Raw genomic sequence first — 19,909 nt, 5'->3', positions numbered from 1 at the left:
GGCCCAGCTCAAGGGCCCCAACTGGTGGATGAACTGCCTTGGGTCCTTCTGGAGATTCTTACCATGCGGAAGGAAGACTTCAACGCCTCGGTGGTGCAGATGGTCAATGGTACACCCTTAATCATTCCAGGGAAGTTCCTGGCCCCCAACAAATACCTGGAAGACCCCATGGCCACCTTGAATTTGTGGCAAAAACTGGGGTCCCTGATCTCACAAAAACCTCCACCATATGAACAGCCCAAACACAGCATCCCCAGGAACTTAAAGACTTGTCAATATGTGTTCGTCCAAAGAGGCACACGTCGGCTGCCCCTATGAAGGGTCATTAGGGACAATGGCTCCACTTTCATCCTCGACATTGGCAGTAAGATGGAGACCTTTACCATCGACCTCCTGATGCTGGCATATCTGGACTATAACCAGCCGGTCTCCACTCCTCCCCCGCGATACAGGGGCAGACTGCCCAAGTCAAGACAATGTCCCGACCACCGGTTCTTGTGGGGGGGTGGTGGTCATGTAGCAGCCTGCACAATGGCCGACGAATGCGGCGACCGTGCGGACCTGGGGGTGTGACATAGTCTGTTGTCCTAGATGACCTCCTGCACAGCAGGAAGACTGAACTGTGGCAGGAATGCTGACCAATTCCAGGCCGGTGCTCCGATGACTTGGGACCCTGACGTCAGCACATGGGGCCCATATAAATGTGATGGCTAGTGCAATAAACCAGTGTCGACTTTAAAGCATGTCAATCTTCTCCATGCTCACATAGCGCAAATGCTACAATACAATATATTGTACATATGCACTAAAATTCTTTCCTGTTGCATCCATACAAGTATTTTGTGAAATAAAGGAAACAATAGTTTACTTTGAATTATTGTACGGAAAAGCTAAATAAATATGAAAGCTAATATTTAGTTACCATAGTGCAAGAGAAAAGGTAATGTTTGTTGTGTTTTATGTTTTACTTTCAGGTATTGGTGATCTGCGTAATTTTTTTAGATCAACAATAAAATTACTTAGATTTGCAGTTTGCATGCTAAGTACAGTAATTTCTTCAAGCAGCAAATCAGAATGAAGGAAACTTAATTTTTTTTAAAAAGGTACTTGCAAGATTTAAATAAGAATTTTTTCCACCTTGAGCAAAATTCAAAAATCTAAAATAGAGGGAGTGAGTGCTGAGTTTTTGAGTATATTTAAGACTGAACATTAGGAAAGGGATTGAGATATTTGAGGATTTGGTGAGAAATGGACTTGAAATCATGGATTCAGCTATAATCTTGTAATGGTCCAAGCACTGTGTGGTTAACCACCACTTTTGTGCTGGGGTTTAGAAATCATCAGTTGGGCTAGTTGAGAGTATTCATTAGTTGTAGTAAAAGTCTTCATGCTGCAACGGGTTTGAAATGACTTGCGTCGACACATGGGCCACAGGCTTCTTGAGAGGTTTTCTGTTAAGATTTTTTTGAAATGTGAGCATCATTGGTATTGCAAATCTTTCATTAAACTGCTATTGCCTTTATGCTAAAGAAGTTATTGCAAGCAACACTGTTGGGTAGTGACATCCAAGATCTGGACCCAGCAAATAAGGTACCAAGATAGGTTTTTAAGTCAAGATGGCATGTTGCTTAGACAGTCTATGGGAGTCTTCCTACATGCGGGCTACCCTTTTATCCATAGTAGAGGTTGTGAGTTTGGGTGGTGTTGACAAAGTAGCTTGGATGAGGTCATATAGTATACCTTGGTGGTACATTGCAGCTATTGTATGCTGGTAGTGGATGAATGAATGCTGTAAGTTGGGATACATAAAAAGCAGGCAAACTAATGAGGCCGAGTAAAAGGCGAAAGTCTGCAGACACTCTAATTGTACAAAAAACACACCGAAAACCTGGAGGAACTTGGCCCATTTTTTTCAGCGTTCATAAAAAGCTGTGAAAACGAGTGTGGGTGAAAACATGGTCATAGATCTTGAGAACAGCAGAGAATGCAGATGGGGAGCAGTGAGAGAGATTCACAGAACTCTTCGAAGAGAGAAGTAGAATTTCTTCAGGGTAGGCAGCCCTTGAAGAGATATTTCGCAGTGGAAAAACTGAACTGAGTGAAGCATAAAAGTCTGCATATGATGTGATTTTAGTAAAAACACACCGAAATACTGTAGGTACTCAGCCGGTCCTTTCATCATTTGCACATAGTAACTCGTGTTTAATGTTCAAAGTTCCTTGTATTGTCATGTAATAATATGATACATTTTTGTCTTCCATAAGGCAAGCAAAGAGTTTACATGAGCATTGCAAGAGGAGAAAGAAGCAAAAAAATAGTCCCTTCAGTGTCCCTGAGTATCCGTGGATTTGCCTCTCATGTTCCTGCAGCTGGCACAGACACCAGTTCAAACCATCGGCCACCTGAGTTCCAGATTCAAACCTCCCAATATGATCAGGGGTCCTTCAGTGCCTGAGGCCCTTTGAGAGCCCTTGCCCTCAGCACCCTCTGGAATCCCAGTTCCGAAGCTTGGTTCCAATGAGCCAGTTCCAGCAGCTTGCAGCATGTGAGGGTCCTTTGACTGCACATTGATAACAGCTCACATGCAGCCTGTGTGGGTCTTTCAGCTGCAGGGACCTGAGCTGGTCCCCTGCCGTGGTCACCTTCCCTGTGGGGTCATCTCCTCTGTTTCTCCTTCTCAATGGTGGTGGGGGGTGGGGGATGTTCTCCCTTTTTCTAGCGGCTTGCACCAGTTTGCTGCTCCCTCCGGGTCTGCATTCCCTCATGGTATGCTGCCCAGTACAGGCACTGCTATCTTAGGCACATTTTTTTTAAAAAGCACTATCGGGTTGTCTGGGTCTTCAAGCTCTACCCTGCTCGCATGTCTATTTTGAATTGTCACAAATAGTACTGAATATTGATTGCTGAGTGAACATCACCACTTGTGATGTAAGAAAGTTCATTGAAGCTCCTGAAGATGATTAGGCTTGGGATATTGCTCTGAAGAACTTTTATAGTGGTTTCCTGGTTAGGATAATTGTGCAAGTAGTGTTTGCAGCTATTGAAGTGTTTTCCTATTGACCATTTACTTCAGTTTTACCCAGGCACTTGATGCTGCATGAAGTGTAACCTTGATGTTGAAGACAGTCACTCTCCCCTTAGGATTCAACTCTTTAGTCCATATTTTCAGCAAGGCTGTGATGAGGTCAGGAGTTCTGCAAAAACTAACTGGGCAGCAGTGGATTAGTTGGAGACATGAGCAATGGCAGATGTAGTAACCTGCAGCAAAAAATAATTGCTGTAAGTTGTTGGGTTGAGCAGCATCTACGGAATCAGATGCACTGTCTGAAACATCAGCCACGTCTTTCCCTCTGCAGATACTGCTTAACCTGCTGAGTTCCTTCACCAGTTTGTTTCAGTGAATTAGTTACAGGTGCTCCTCAATTTATGATGGGGTTGCGATCCAGCAAATCTATCATAAGTTGAAAAGAATAATGCTCCTGCAATAACACACGCAACCAGACGGGTTGAGCTCAGTGAGTAGACTGGTTTATTGCAGGCTTCTGGGCTGCACTTATACTCCCAGCCCGGACCTGGCTGAGAACCGCGCTGGAGGGTGCTGATGTCACCTGGTCCCCAAGCATGGGTTTCTGAGCCCCGAGGTGGAAGGAAGGGAAACCCCCCCCCCCTGACGGCACCATTTTGGCCGGCTGCAGGCTCGGTGGGATCGAGGTGCGCTGGCTTCAGCCTGTCCATGGTAAACAGCTCATGCCTGGCACCCAAGTCCAGCGTGAATGCTGTATAAGCCTGTACGGCCCCTCGTACAGTCGCTGCAGAGGTGCCGCGGTTGGACCCCACCGAATGAAAACGAACTCCACGGAAAGGAGAACGTGAGTCGGGCAGGTGCCATGCCTGGGCAGTGGTGGGGGTTCGAAGGAGTGCAAGCGTGCCCTGAGGTGAGGAAGTAGTTCATGCGGCGACCGCTGGGGATTGTGAGGTGCATTGACGAACTCACCAGGTAGTGCCAGCGGCGCACCGTAGACCAGCTCAGCTGATGACTCCTGCAGATCTTCCTTGGGAGTGGAGCGAATGCCCAGGAGCACCCAAGGCAGTTTGTCCGTCCAGTCGGGACCGATGAGGCGGGCCATGAGCGGCGACTTAAGGTTGCAGTGCAAACGTTCGACCAGTCCATTGGCCTGCGGGTGGTAGGCCGTGGTGCGGTGTAGTTGTATCCCCAACCTGTTGGCGAGCTGTGCCCAGAGCGCAGATGTGAACTGGGCACCCCGATCGCTGGTGAGGTGAGCCGGGATGCCGAACCAGGCGACCCAATCATGCAACAGGGCTCGGGAATAGGAGTCGGAGGAGGCGTCTGACATCTAGATCACCTCGGGCCAGCGAATGGTGAGGTCCACCACCGTAAACAGGTAATGGTTGCCCCAGGAAATGTGTAAGGGCCCGACAATTTCCACGTGACTGGCTGAACCGTTCCTGGACGCGCTAGAACTCCTGTACAGGCGCCCTGGTGTCCCTGTGCACCTTGGACATCTGGCAATGGATGCATGTTCTGGCCCAGCCCGCGATCTGCTTCCGCAGCCCATGACATCTGAACCGTTCTGCCACTATCCCAGACCGTGGATCTGATGGACGGATGTGAAAGGTCGTGGATGTGACCTTGTGCCACTGCTGCGGAAACACTGGCTGCAGGGTGCCCAAGGAGATATCGCACAGGACGTTGCCTTCGCCGCTCGGAGTCAGGAGGTCTCGGAACCGTAGGCCGGTGGTGATGGTGGTCTTGAAGGCCCTCGTCTCCTCATCAGCTTCCTGGTCCTGGGCGAGCTGGTCAAAGTCGAGGCTGGGCATCAGCTCGGAGATGGCCGGTTGCAAGAGTGCATTGGCTACCACATTGACCTTCCCTGCCTTGTGCCGAATGTCGATGGTAAACTCCGACACGAAGGAGAGGTGATGCTGCTAGCAGGCCGACCAGGGATCCTTTGCCATTGCGAGCGCCTGGGTGAAGGATTTGTGGTTGGTGAAGATGGTAAAAGTTCTCTCCTCCAAAAAATAGTGGAAATGCTGCACCGCCAGGTACATGCCCAGTAACTCGCGGTCGAAGGCACGATATTTGCGTTCCGGCAGGCGAAGCAGGCGGCTGAAGAATGCCAGCGGCTTCCAATGCCTATTCACCTGCTGCTCCAGGATGGCACCGACGGCTGTGGCAGAGGCATCGACAGAGAGTGCCATATTCAAGTCGGTGTGTGGGTGGGTGACCATGGCAGCCTTGGTGGCATTGAATGTGGTACAGGCTTCTGGGTTCCGAGCGAGCATCTTGTGCTTGGCTGCGATGAGGGCGAACAGCGGCTGCATGATGCGCGCAGCTCCCGGGATGAAGCGGTTGTAAAAGTTGACCATACCCGCAAACTCCTTCGGCCCCTTGAGGCTGTTCGGGCGTGGGAACTCCTTGATGGCGGCAACCTTTGCAGTGGCGAGCGTGGCTCCTCGGCCGTGATGTTTTGGCCCAGGAACTGCATGGACTCTTTCCCGAACTGGGACTTGGCCGGGTTGATGGTAAGGCCGAAGTCGGCAAGCCGGGAGAAAAGGGCACGTAGGTGGGCCTTGTGTTGCACCCAATCCTTGCTGGCAACAAGGATGCCGTCCAAGTAAATAAAGTTGAAATCCAAGTCCCTGCCCACAGAGTCCATGAGGCGCTGGAAGGTCTGAGCGGCATTCTTGAGCCCGAACGGCATGCGCATGAATTCCAACAGGCCAAAGGGGGGTGATGATGGCCGTCTTGGGTATGTCCTTGGGGTGCACCAGGATCTGGTGATATCCGCGCACTAGTTCAACCTTGGAGAAGACCCTCGCACTGTGCAGGTTGGCCATAAAGTCCTGGATGTGAGGGATGGGGTAACGGTCAGGAACGGTTGCCTTGTTGAGCCGTCGATAGTCTCCGCAGGGGTGCCAGTCACCGGAGGCTTTCAGGACCAGGTGGAGCGGCGAGGCCCATGGGCTGTCAGACCGCCGAATGATCCCCAGCGCCAACTGGTGCAAAAACTCCTCCTCCGCTACCTGGGAGCTTGTCAGGCGGGAGCCGGCGTGCCTTGGCGTGAACTGGCAGGCCCGGGTGGGGATGTGGTGGAACACCCAGTGGCGCGGCGAGGCAGCGGAGAACTATGGCTTGAGGAGTGTCGGGAACTCGTTCAGGATCTGCTGGAATTTGTCTCTGGGTGTGCTGATCGTGGCCATCTGTGGTTGCTCCGAGTGGGAGGCGTCAAGGCGAATGGCCTCCGGCTATCAGGCGCCTATCTTGAATGTCCACCAGAAACCCGTGTGTGAGGAGGAAATCTGTACCCAGGATGGCAGTTGAGAGGAACAAGATGGTGAACCTCCACGCGAAATTCTGTTGGCCGATCTGGAAATGGACTGTCTTGTATCCATACTTCCGGATTGCCGTTGCTTTGGCCACACAGAGGAGAGGTCCGCAAGGCCGGTTGCTGAATTCGATGGCCTTGGCCAGCATGAAGCTGATCTGGGTTCCAGTGTCAATGAGGAACTGCCGGCCGCTGACTGAGTCCCGCAGGTAGAGAAGGCTGTGTCCTTGGCCAGCCACCGCAGCCATTAACAGTGGCCAGCCTGGTCGTTTCCTTGGAACGAGCTGAGCTGACGACACTTCTGAGCCTTGGCTCCCCAGCGTTGGTGGTAGAAGCAGAGGCCTGAAGTGGATGCTATGGCCTTGGTTATGCTCTTGGGGGCTGCTGCAGGGGCCGGGTGCTTTACCGCAGCGCTAGGGGAGGGCTTGGCGTGGTCGTGCCTGTGCCTCATGACCCACTGGACCACTGAGCCTTCTGAGAATCATGCGAGCCATAGCTCTTGGGCCTTCTGGGTGACTTTCCTCAGGTCAGTAAAGCTCTCCTGAACCAGCAGCAGGCGGATGTCGCCGGGCATATGTTCGAGGAAGATGCACTCAAAAAGTGGAGAGTTGGTGTGCTCACCCATGAGCGCGAGCATCTCGTCCATCAGTTCCATCGGAGACCTGTCCCCCAGGGCATTGAGGTGCAGCACCCGAGCGGCATGCTGGTGCCTGGATAGTCCGAGGGACCCGGTCAGCACTCGCTTTATGGTCTCGTACTTGTCCTCAGAGGGTGGGTGCTGAGCAAAATGCAGCATGCATCTGGCGGTGGCCTGGTCCAGGGCAGCAACCACATGGTAGAATTTGGTCGCGTCGGAGGAAATCTGGCGGAGGTGAAACTGGGCCTCCACGTAGCCGAACCAGGTCTCCAGCTCCTGAACCCAGAATTCGGGCAGTTTCACAGCTATAGCGCTGATCCCAGGTCGCTCATGATAGGTTAAAAGACATTTGAACCAATCGGGGTCACCAATTGTAGCGGCGGCTACTCTGCTCCTGCAATATCACTCGCAACCAGAGGGGTTGAGCTCAGTGAGTAGACTGGTTTATTGCAGGCTGCTGGGCTGCACTTATACTCCCAGCCCGGACCTGGCTGAGAACCGCGCTGGAGGGCGCTGATGTCACCTGATCCCCAAGCATGGGTTTCTGAGCCCCGAGCTGGAAGGAAGGCAAACCCCCCCCCCCCACGGCGCCATTTTGGCCGGCTGCCCCGCTGCGTGGCTTACAAGTGGGGCCGGTTCGCCTGCTTTGTGGTGAGCTGCCACACACCTACCATTTTTGATGGGTTGTTTACAGTTGACTCATTTGCATTAACGCTACAGAGACTGCGAGCATGGTTGAGTCAGCATCGCAAGAGAGTATGCTGTATGATATTCTTATGCAATGCTGCCATCGCCCAGCATCACAAGAGAACGTGTGGGAACGGATCAGAATTCAAAATTGAAACTACGAATTGAAACTTTGAAAAATCGTGAGTCGGGGAGCATCCGTATTGGAAAATGGATGATGCTTTGACACATAGCCACATTCTACATCAATGATGTTTGAGACATTAATTAGCCAGATTGCATTTGTCTTTAAGATGTGCAGAATAGAAAGCTTTTCCAGCTGAATATTTAGTCTTCAGCCATGGACAGGTTTTATTCAGCCTTTTGATAGGCAGTAAGCAAGGTTGTTAACCTAGGCCGTCGGAGCTGCTCTGGGACCATGCAGTTGTAAATATATCCAGAGTAGAAATGAATATCAGTGTCTAGATGGGATACTTTTGTGAGAAGTGAGAGTAATGGAAGGAATGTGTATTCTCAAGAAGCTGTATCTCTTTGGGATATTGAGGCATCTCCACAAGGTCATGCAGAGAATGTATAAAGCCCACACAGTCTGCTCCAGAAGCCAGGCATGAACCTGGATTGATGGAGCTGTGAGACAATCTATTGTACCATTGTCCTGTCAAAGGACTTGATTGTGTAGAAATAATTGCTTTTGAAGTTTTCTTCTAGCTGGCAAAGAGATGTCTTAAAAAATTTATGAACCAATTTGAGGTGTTTGAGGAAGAGGGTCATTGGGAACTGACTGCTTGGTAAGTGGAACAATACTGATCTTCCTATGGATTATTGCAATGTTTGATGGAGTACCTTTATGGTGGTGCATTGGTACTCTGGTGTTGCCAAAAGAGCTGGATGCAGAGAGGCAGGGCTATTTTGAGCACATCTTTCATTGATTAAAACGTTACAAATGTTTGTTCCTTAACCTATAATTTTAAGCTATGGTGTTCCAGGTGTGGAGTTTACAGGTCTGCATAAAGAAACTGGTACAGTGACGCAGATGCATTTTCTACCTGGACAGGTATGCTGATATTAAACTGCGAAATGAGGAAGATCAGGAGGGAAATTTTTATATATTGAAACTTGCTCTGTATTGTTTGGAGTATTATGGTCAGTGTTGAGGCTTGTGATGGGATTGTGGGAAAATAGCTGGTCTATTTTAATGAAACCGAAATTTGTCAGATGACAAGGAAAATGAGTAACATCCTCTCAAATAATATAAAATTAAAGATGAAGTCAAGACTGGCATGGAGCTTCACAGATTAATGCAAAAGAGCAATTAATAAAAAAATATAATGTTGAATTACAAGCCAAAACAATGTTATGTCAGAATAAGTAATGATCCTGTTGTTTGGTTTTGATCAGATGATGCCTTTATTGTACCAATTTTTAACACCCATTTCAAAAACATGGTGCTTGTAGGTTAATTAGGGTATTTGGGTGGTAGGGGCTTGTGGGCTGGAAGGTTCTTGATGTCTAAATTTTAAATAAAAAAAAGACATGGGAGTTATTCAGTTACTGGATTCAAAGATGTGGAAAAAACTTTGCAATCCTTGTCATAGAGCTGAGTTGTGAGGAATGAGTAGGAATTAGGTTTCTGATTGAGGGCACATCCAAACTGTGGTATTAACTCATAATATCGTCAAGCAAACCTATGAATGCTGCAATATTTGTGTTCAAACTACAGTCCACAGCTCTCATGGGTTAACGTTCTGGTTCAGTTCCACAGTTTACTAAACTCCATTAACTTGTTCAGTTCTATGCTTGTTTATACTTCAGCCTGCAATATTCACTGCTTTCTCTCAATGCTGCATTTCTCTTTTCTAATTGGAAATGGGCTCACCTGAGCCAAGTTTCCAAGAGGCTGATGGTATCATTGCAACAAGTAGAGATGTCAAACTAAAGTCACCAGTGAGATCAATGTCTGTAATTGAAATACAAGAAATTGATGGAAATGCTCATCAAGTTAGGTTATCACCTATTAAGATAGAAGCAATTAATGTTTCAAGTTGACAACCCTTAAGAACTGGGGAAAATATGCATGTTTAATTTGTAGACAAGGGCAAAGGATAATGAGAAGAAAGACCGAGTCTGTAATGAACGGGAAATTAAGAGAAGATGGATGACACTGGCATTGATTAGGAGTGGGTGCCAATTTTTACGAAGGCATGAAGCCCTACTGAAACTGAGATGCAAATCACAGCATTTATTGAACATTTAAATGAAAGGAGAAAAATAGGAAAGACCCAACATTCTATTAATTTATCCCTCGAGTGCAAGTTAAAACACAACTCACCATATGCACACTTTCACCAGTATGCCAGGCACTTACCATTAGCTCCACACATCCTCCTTTAAACTTCCTCCCCTCTCACTTTAAACGCTGGGGGAAAAAAAAACATCCATCCTTTCCAGGCCATCATCATTTTATAAACTGCCATAACACCTCCTCCACTCCAGAGAAAACAACCCAGGTTAGTTCAACCTCTCCTCACAACTCCAACTGTTTAATCAAGGCAGCATCCTGCTCAATCTCCTTTTTATCCCCCCCAACTTTTCCTGTTAACATTCCCCCTCACCTTAAGCCAAAGCTCCCCAATGTGTGACATTTTTACTCGGGGGTTAAAGATTCTAACTGCCCACCCTATCTATGCCTCTTGTCATTTTATAAACATGTCTCCTCTCCGCCTCAACTGAATGTAGCTGAGAAGCAAGAGGTGCAGAGGAGATTATTTTCTGGAATTTCTTTCTAGTTCTGAAGATGGATCATTGACCTAAACCAATTACTTTGTATCTTTCTCCACATATTCTGCTTAACCCGCTGATTGCTTATATAATTTTCCAGCAATCTGGAGATTTCTGCTTATATAAGTGTTATCCTTTTTATTTCACTCTGTTTTGTTCTTTTCCCTTCCCAGGGTCGCTTACTCTCTCTGTTGGATGATAACACCATTCATCTGTGGGAGATTAACCAAAAGAACAGCTATTCTTTCCTGGAAGAAGTCAGAATTTTCAGACTTCCTGGGCGCCCAGGATTCGATGGCACTAAGTACGACAACTTAATCTTTTGGTTATGTAAAAGCCGGTGTAGAAGGGAAAAGTTAGCAGATTGCCGATTGTACACTGAAAGCGGCTGATCTGGTTTTTAATTCTATGTGTAAATTTATGCTAGTTGCTCTGAGAGAGGAGGGCAATGAGAACGACGATGACAGCAATGAGAGGAAGGGATGGGAATGATGAGCAGGCATTGATAGGTCTATGAAATTGACAGAGCATGTTTCTGACTTTGGGTTGTGTGGAAAATCACAGTCAAGATTACTGGGGGTGTGGACAAAGAATTTGAAGGGAGATTGGCAATCTGATGGGCTCCATGCATGAAACAAATTGTGTATATAATAGAAATTTCTCCAGTTCCTTGAGTGCAATCAGCAGAAAAAAGGTTGGACCTGGCTGTTTTTCTGAATAATGTGGGGGTTCTTGTAAGATGTTTTTTTTTTAAACTTTATTTAAGATTTTATAACATGAATAACATATAGGATTACATTAAAAAAATTAGGAATAAAATAATAAAATTACAATACAGTATCAGTAATCTAAATAAACTATACCCTCCCCAATAATTATTACACATTAATAACCCAACTCAAATTAGTCCAACCCCCCCTTTCCCCCCCAAAATAAAGAGTGAAGAATTAATAAAGTTAATAATATATGCGAGAAAAAAAAACCTACTTACAAAAAAACAAAAACATTACCGATTAAAATACTAACAAAAAGAAAAGTAATTAATACTAAGATATCAGACTTAAAAAACATATTTAAATCAAACTTAAATGCATATATTTAACAAACTGAGTTAAGATGAAACATATATTTAACTCACTTAATATAAAAAATTAGTAAAGTTAGTAACATTATCTATCAAAAATTCTTAAACAATAATCAATTCTTAAAAAAAAATTGTAGCATGAAAAAAATGATGAAAAAAAAATTCTCTATAGAGATGAACCTTCACCAAATATCAACTAACTTCACCTCTATCATCATATTAGTCACATAAACCACAATCTTAAAACAAAATTCAAACCTCATTAAGCATTGTACAATTCAATTTTAGTACTCTTCCACCATTTTTCCCTTTTACTCTTGAATAGTTATCCAATAAAAGCTCCAATACCATATTTAAATATCCCCAATCATTACGTTAAAATTCAGATATCCAAATAATAAAAACACATCTACAACGAAATCTATATCTTCAACAAATGGAGCATAAATCACAAACAAAATTCAAGCCTCATTAAGAATTGTACAATTCAATTTATAACTTTCACCATTATTCCCTTCGTTCTATAACTAAAATAGCAAAATAATATACACCAGAATTACCACTCCTTTCACCTTAAAGTTAAAGAAAAAATATAAAAAAAACTTATTCATCCCATTCACATTTAAATTTCAGATATTCCTTATCTACTGAATAAACTTTACAAAAAAAACCACATCAATTTTTAGTTTTTTAAACAATCAAATACTTTCTTATGCTTTTTTTTATATTTAAACAAAAAAAACCCCTTCACTCTTTAATCTAATAATACAAAAAAAAGGAAAAAAAACGGGTAGGAGGTTAAAAATACCCCCTCCCGTCTAAACCGTGCAATGCGGTAACTCCCAAAAAAAATGGGTGTGAGATAACTCACACGTAGCAGATGACTTTCAGGAAATAGTGCCTATCCAGTTCTCTCCCCCAACTCTCACTTCATCTTAAACTAACATCATCATTATTTTAGAAAAAAAAAGGACTACTCTTCTTTTAATCAGCTCCAACTGCCAAGTCACCATTACAACCATTCCTTCTTGGAGCACGGCTCTTTTCTTCCATCTTTTGTCTCCTTAGAGATCGCGGCGGACTACGTCTCTGTTGAAACTGAGTAATTGGCAGCTCTTGAGCAAATGCTATAGCTTCCTTTGGAGAATCAAAGAACTTTGGTTGGCAACCATCTTGAAAAACCTTCAAAACAGCTGGATATCTAAAGGTTGCCTTGTAACCTTTCTTCCACAACAACTCTTTAGCAGGATTGAATTCCCGTCGTTGGAACATAACTTCTTGACTCAAATCCTCATAGAAGAAAACTCGATTATTTTGAATCATCAAGGGTGATTTTCTCTGTTGTGAATTTCTAATAGCCACTCGTAAAATTATTTCTCTGTTGTAATAATTCAAGCAACGAACCAAAACAGGTCTTGGACTTTGACCTGAAATAGATCTTCTACACAAGGCTCTGTGAGCACGTTCCAGTATTATACCTTCCCGGAAATGTTCTTGACCCAGCACCTGCGGAATCCATTCAGTAAAAAATTTTCTTGGGTCTGGTCCCTCCATACCTTCCGGCAAGCCAATAATCTTTATATTGTTCGGTCTGGATTGGTTTTCCAAATAATCAATCTTTTTCACCAAATTTTTATTTTGAGTTTGTAAGTCTTCGTCCATTTTGGTCACATCAAAAACTTGATCCCGTATTTCGTCTATATCTTCTTCACACGAATTAAATTTATCTCTCACTTCAAGCTTAAAAGCTCCAAACTCAGCCATCTGTTGAGAATGTATTTTCACCAGAGCATTAAACCTAGTACCAAGTTCAGTCATAATCTTGGATAATCCCTGCATTGTATAAGATAATTTAGATTCAAGATTCACAAAAATCTTTTCAATTGGAAGAGATTTTGGCTCAACAGATTCCTGCTTCTTCTGCATAACCAAAGGATCTTCTGTTCCTTCCTTCATTCTGGTTGCCTTCCTTGTAGTATGACTGCGTGTGGAAACCCCAGCCACAGCCTCTCCAGCAATGACTGGAGGACGCTGGCCGGGGTTTTCCCCAGTCCATAATGTATTAAGTTCTCCCAGTACATCAAGTTGTATAGGTTCTTGTATCTCAAGAGATGCAGTTTGCAGCGCCAGCTCTACAGTTGACAAATGCCTTTGAGTAACTCTTTGTTCTAAAGGCTGTTTGGCGCCCTCTTTAGGGGGCTCTACCGATGTAACATAGTGCTCTACATCCAAACACTGTACCTCTCTCCTGGGATCCATTTCACGCTGAGTCTCGGTGTCTTTCCTGTAGGTAGGCTCCAAAACTTGAACTTTTGGAAAATGTAGTTATTTGATGATCTGTTGTCGTTTTTTTTTTGCTCTTTTCCACCAATTGTACCATCATAAGTTAAATTAACAGCACTGAAATTATCTAAACTTTTAAAGAACTTTAACCGGCATTTCTAGACAAAACAATAAGATAGAGTCAGGAGAGGAATGGAAGGCTCGTCTAATCCTTACGCCATCTTGCCACCCCCCCCCCCCCCCCCCGTAAGATGTTGAACAATATTTGAACATCTACTGAGGTTTCTGGGAACCAATGCAAGTGACTTGAAGAGTGAATTCATATTATTTGTTGTCTGCATTGAATTAGTTGAATAGGTGTGTATTGATTAAATGGCTCACTTACCTCTGAAGAAGGCAGTGTAGTGTTCGCTGATAAAGCTGGGTTAATGATTTATGGTGATTGGCTTTATTATCTGTGTTTCTGTAAGTTGAGTGGTTGACTTTCATTGATAGCCTTGTGGTAGCAGATTTTTCTTTAAATAGGATTTTTCCATGTTGGTGGTTTTTGAGCTTCATTCCTCCCATTATTCTTTCTTTTTTTTTTCTTTGGCTTGGCTTCGCAGACGAAGATTTATGGAGCGGTAATGTCCACGTAAGCTGCAGGCTCGTTTGTGGCTGATAAGTCCGATGCGGGACAGGCAGACACGGTTGCAGCGGTTGCAAGGGAAAATTGGTTGGTTGGGGTTGGGTGTTGGTTTTTTCCTCCTTTGTCTTTTGTCAGTGAGGTGGGCTCTGCGGTCTTCTTCAAAGGAGGTTGCTGCCCACCGAACTGTGAGGCGCCAAGATGCACGGTTTGAGGCGATATCAGCCCACTGGCGGTGGTCAATGTGGCAGGCACCAAGAGATTTCTTTAGGCAGTCCTTGTACCTCTTCTTTGGTGCACCTCTGTCACGGTGGCCAGTGGAGAGCTCGCCATATAACACGATCTTGGGAAGGCGATGGTCCTCCATTCTGGAGACGTGACTTACCCAGCGCAGTTGGATCTTCAGCAGCGTGGATTCGATGCTGTCGGCCTCTGCCATCTCGAGTACTTCGATGTTGGAGATGAAGTCGCTCCAATGAATGTTGAGGATGGAGCGGAGACAACGCTGGTGGAAGTGTTCTAGGAGCCGTAGGTGATGCCGGTAGAGGACCCATGATTTGGAGCCGAACAGGAGTGTGGGTATGACGATGGCTCTGTATACGCTAATCTTTGTGAGGTTTTTCAGTTGGTTGTTTTTCCAGACTCTTTTGTGTAGTCTTCCAAAGGCGCTATTTGCCTTGGCGAGTCTGTTGTCTATCTCGTTGTCGATCCTTGCATCCGATGAAATGGTGCAGCTGAGATAGGTAAACTGGTTGACCGTTTTGAGTTTTGTGTGCCCGATGGAGATGTGGGGGGGCTGGTAGTCATGGTGGGGAGCTGGCTGATGGAGGACCTCAGTTTTCTTCAGGCTGACTTCCAGGCCAAACATTTTGGCAGTTTCCGCAAATTAAATCAATACATAACTACATTGGGGCCTTGTATATATGCTTTAATGGCTGTTATGTAAGAAAACTCAATGTTCCAATTTCCGAATATCTGCATTGAAGAACATTCCCATCCCACAAAAGTTTTCATTTAGTTATGCTTGGTGGATTGTCTGTTTCTCCCATCTTTCCTCTTTTTTTCCTGTCTTGAATCTGGGATTCTGCTAAACCTGTGGAATTACAATATATTTTGGGATGGAAGTCTGAAGGTCCTCTCATTACGATGTATTTCCTTGCTTCTCAGCTCTGGAAGCTGGAGTGGTTCATTGACCAATATGTAACATTAACCATGTCATGAATGACTGCAGGCACGAGGTGATGAACTCCTGTTTGGTATGTTTTGGCTAGGATATTGCAAGAGATTAACTTTTTTTACACATAGGATGGAAGAAGGGAGATGTATCTATTTCAGTATAATAGCAGTATCTGCAAAGAGCAATGTACAGAGGTTAATTAAGTTTGAATGGTTTATTAATTGAGAAGAGAGTTCCATATTAAGAACAGTTTGCATGAAGTGAGGGAACTTGATTCAAATGAGGTAATCTACAACTGTATTGATTGCATCTTTGACAGTGATTTTACCACCCAGATGGCATCCTCTTTCAAGGTTGGTAAGGAAGGAATATTTTCATATTTCAGATTGCTCTTAAATCCATACCCAACATCCCAGTTTTTAGACTGTGCAAGAGAACTTTTGAAGATAGCTGTTGTTTCCCATTGTTCCTGGTGACTAAATTGGAGAAGTTTAATATAGTCCTAATGTTTTTATTTAATATGATGAAAAACTAGTGTGATTAGTTGTTTGCAATTTGCCGATGATTAGCATATTAAAATGTCATTATTTTCTTCTACCACAGTGCTCCTCCCAGCATTACCAGAATTACTGTGATCTTGTTGAAGTCTTTCTCCAAGATGGCGTGTTTGGGAACAGAAGGTGGAGGTGTGTACTTCCTAGATTTGCCCTCAATGCAGCTGTTGGATGATGGACCTCTTCTTCAGGATGAGGTCCTGCAAGCGTAAGTGTTTACTCTGATATAGTAGAAGGTTGAATGTTGGGGTGATTTCCTTTCTCCCTCCCCACCAATACTGTAACTATCTGATCTCTAAGAAGCTTCTATCTCTTTTCTCCCCAGTCCATTTGGGAAGAAGGGGGTTAGATTTTTTTAAACACTGCTTTTTGTTAGAGAATTAATTTAGTTATGTGGGGTTGGTCAAAAGAAGTGGACAGTGGATTAAATATGGGTTGCAGTGCATTTATTTATTTATTTATTTAAAAAAATTATTTTTCACACCATAAATCACAATAGCCATGATATACACTTTTTCTTTTTCACACATTTACAGTGACTTTTATTTGAAGCCATTTGTAAATGTGACCCTGAAGCTTTTGATGTTTTGCATATCTGTACTCCATTGGAGTGAGTGTTTGCGTCAGATTTGAATTTTGGAATGTTTTGATTTTGTACTTTTAAAATGTTAAAATGTCCTTCCAGAAGCAGAATTTTAATTGTTCTGCCCGTAGTCTTGGAAAAAGCATGCAGTTGTAAAATGGGCAAAAAATTTTAACTGCAAAATATCTGTGGGAAGTTGATCAGGGTGATCTTGCTGTTTTGGATCAACAGTGTTGCATTATGCTGGAAAGTAGGTCCTATTCTTCACCCTCCTTCATATTGGCTATTGAAAAATTTCTAAGTACTCTGGCTTGAAATTTTATACCTGTTTAGACGTCCAAACTGTGGATTGATGTCTTTTATGTAGTTTTTGTTACCATATCTATTTGTCTTGCTACGTTCAAGTATTTGTCAATGTGCTGCTTAGTTTCTTACCGTTTACAGTATTATCCAATGTTTGTGCCCCCTCCCCCCCCCCCCGCCCCAGTGCCTGCTTCCCCAGATAAACTTTCATTTGATACTTTTTTAATCTACCTGATCAGTACATTGATATCATTCTTTTTGCCTCCCCAATCTGGACATTTTCCCTACTATTTCATTTTGTTATCCTTGCACACCATATGCATTCATGAAAGGTCTTTAGACCTTTGTTGGTTGCAATGTTTTTATGTGCTGCCTTCGCTTTTCCAATTTCCTTTGAAATTTGACTCCTGAACTCTATATACTCCCGGGCTTTCTACATTACTAACTTCTCACAATCTAATATGCCTCTTTCTTTTTCCTTAATCTATTTTTCTGTAGTTTGAAATTTGAGAAAGTGGATAGGTGGGGTAAAGGTCTAGCTCTGTGAGTCTTGTTCAGGAAAAGGGTGAAACTATTTAAAAGCTCACTATTTAATGAGCTCCTTCCCACATGCCAACATTGTAATTAATTTGGCCCACTCTTGCTAAATTATACATCTAATAAAATACTTAACTAAATATGAGAAATATTAAACTTTTCCCTTTGTAATCTGTGTTAAACATAATTATGATCACAAGAAAAAAAATACTCTTCTATTGATTAGTTTTCAGGATTGCAGGCTGGTAGTGAAATCAGTTTCAGAATTAAGAATTGCTCTCTGTTACTGATTTTAGAGATGTTCCCTTGGAAAAACTTTTTAAAAAGTCCAAGTCACATACAAGTATGAATACTCGAATTACGAAGAAAGTCATGTTCGCTTTTTCGAAAGGATTTATATGGATTTTGAATGGGTTTTCCCTTTTTTTTTGAAAATAGCCTCCAATAGTAGTGAATGGATCTTTGCTTTTCTTCATTTTGCCTTGCAAAAGGTTTCGTAGGAATGCTCTAGTTTCTAGGGTATGCCTGAATACCTTTATTCTATGTCGAGGTAATATTCGAGTAGTTGCATATAATTGTTACTGTACTTTTCTTTTGCATTTCTCAAATCTCTATCCACATTTGCTATTCTATCTTGTTTGTTTGGGTGCCATATAAAACTCATCCAAGTATCAGATTTTCCCTTTGGTTCCTCAGTTCAAACCTCATTTGTCAAGCTGTGTCATATATGGCTCAAGGCAATGATTGATTTCTTCATTATTTTTATTTGATTATAATTCAGACAGTGGGCATTGAAGGCAAAGCCAGCAAATATTGCCCATCTTTAATTGTACCTGACAGTGGACCTCACTGGGCCATTTCAGAGGAAATCTGGAGTAAACTAAATTTTTTGTGGGTCTGGAGTCTCATGAAGGTGTGAGGTTAAGATGTTCTCCCTTAAGCGAACAAGATGGATTTTAGCAGCACTCCAAAAGTTTTGTTTTTATTTCAATTTATTGAATATAATTTTCACAGCTGCCACACTGCGGTTCACGATCTGACCAGTGGATAGTCAGTCCAGGCCTCCATTTTTGTTGATTTACCTCCTGAGCCATTTTAACATTGGAATTCTCCTCTTCTCTCATCATCTCACCAATTGAAAATTTGTGTGGCCAGGATGTTAAGGCACTATTTATACCTTTTAAAGATTGATTTTAGTAATGTGACTGAAGCCATACTTTTGCTTGGCCTTGTGTTGAAAGTGGGCGTTTAAAAATTCCCTTTATTTTGCCCCATCTTTTGTTTCCTCTGCTTTCCGAACTGTTACTCTCCAGACTTCCACGTACTGCTGCTTTTTTCATATTTCCATCTTCCTGCCAAGTCATTAAATGGCAGCACTGCCGAATCAACTGGAACAGCAGAGCTGCCACTGGTGCAGACATGGGAGAGCGCAGCATGGAGGCACAGCACTGCTCTGAATGATTCAATCACCCAGACCTAATCCCAGCGCTTTAAATGGCCAATTAAAAGAGTCAACAGTGTTTGCAAGTAAAATCCTGCAACCACAGAGGTCTATATCCTATGCTCAGCAGAGACCACAGTGAGTTGCAGATTCTGGGGAGCAGCAGAAACAGGTAGAGCACCCCCTGTTCAGAAGGAGAAGCAGAGGAGACAATCCTACAGGGAAGATGACCACAGGAGTGGATCTGTTCAGGGGCTTAGTGGCTGAGGGAACCACATAGGCAGTGGATTGATGGCCTGCATTTGGGGGACTCGTTTGAGTTGCTGGAACCAAGTATTGGAGCTGGAATTCAAGAAGATGCTGAGGGCAAGGAGGGCTCCCGAATGGCCTTGGATGCTGTAGGCTTCCTGATCATGTCAGAGGTTTGGATCTAGAGCTCAAGTTGCCAATGAATATAATAGGAATCTCTGCCATTATAGAGGTTACTGGAGGCAAATCCACGGACACTAACTGCAAGGGGCACTGGTCGACTAATGGCGACCATGTCCACCTAATTTCAGGCAGAAAGCAATTTCATGTAATATTGCATGTTCTATACTATTACATGACAATAAAGGATTCTTGGATCTTGGGCTGCATTGCAAGATGGCCAGTTTGTGTAGGTTTACACAAAGATGCCCTGCAATGCCTCAATTTTAAGACTGACTGAAAGCTCATCCACTCAAGATGGCAGTGCTGCTGTGGGGAGCAGAAACATAACGTTCCCACAGGTTTGAACTGCCCAGGCCGACTGGCATCAGCTCCATACAAGCTTTAAATGGTGTAAATGGAGCCAATGGTGGCTTAGTCTGCGCCCAAGATGACGGTGCCTAT

At 43.9% G+C, this 19,909-nt stretch overlaps 1 protein-coding gene across 3 annotated transcripts in view; it reads left to right on the top strand.

The window, feature by feature from the left end:
* llgl1 (LLGL scribble cell polarity complex component 1) overlaps positions 1–19,909 on the top strand; it is a 111,420-nt gene that overhangs the window by 41,978 nt on the left and 49,533 nt on the right. For 2 of the 3 annotated variants that reach the window (XM_069905269.1, XM_069905268.1), the window contains exons 3-5: positions 8,644–8,725; positions 10,623–10,753; positions 16,222–16,380. In XM_069905269.1, coding sequence (XP_069761370.1) covers positions 8,644–8,725; positions 10,623–10,753; positions 16,222–16,380 — 372 coding nt within the window. The remainder of the gene's footprint in view (positions 1–8,643; positions 8,726–10,622; positions 10,754–16,221; positions 16,381–19,909) is intronic. The other variant, XM_069905270.1, reaches the window with a different exon arrangement.

The sequence above is a fragment of the Narcine bancroftii genome, chromosome 12 (genome assembly GCF_036971445.1).
Source record: "Narcine bancroftii isolate sNarBan1 chromosome 12, sNarBan1.hap1, whole genome shotgun sequence".
Classification (NCBI taxonomy): domain Eukaryota; kingdom Metazoa; phylum Chordata; class Chondrichthyes; order Torpediniformes; family Narcinidae; genus Narcine; species Narcine bancroftii.
This window is presented reverse-complemented; position numbering and strand designations above follow the sequence as displayed.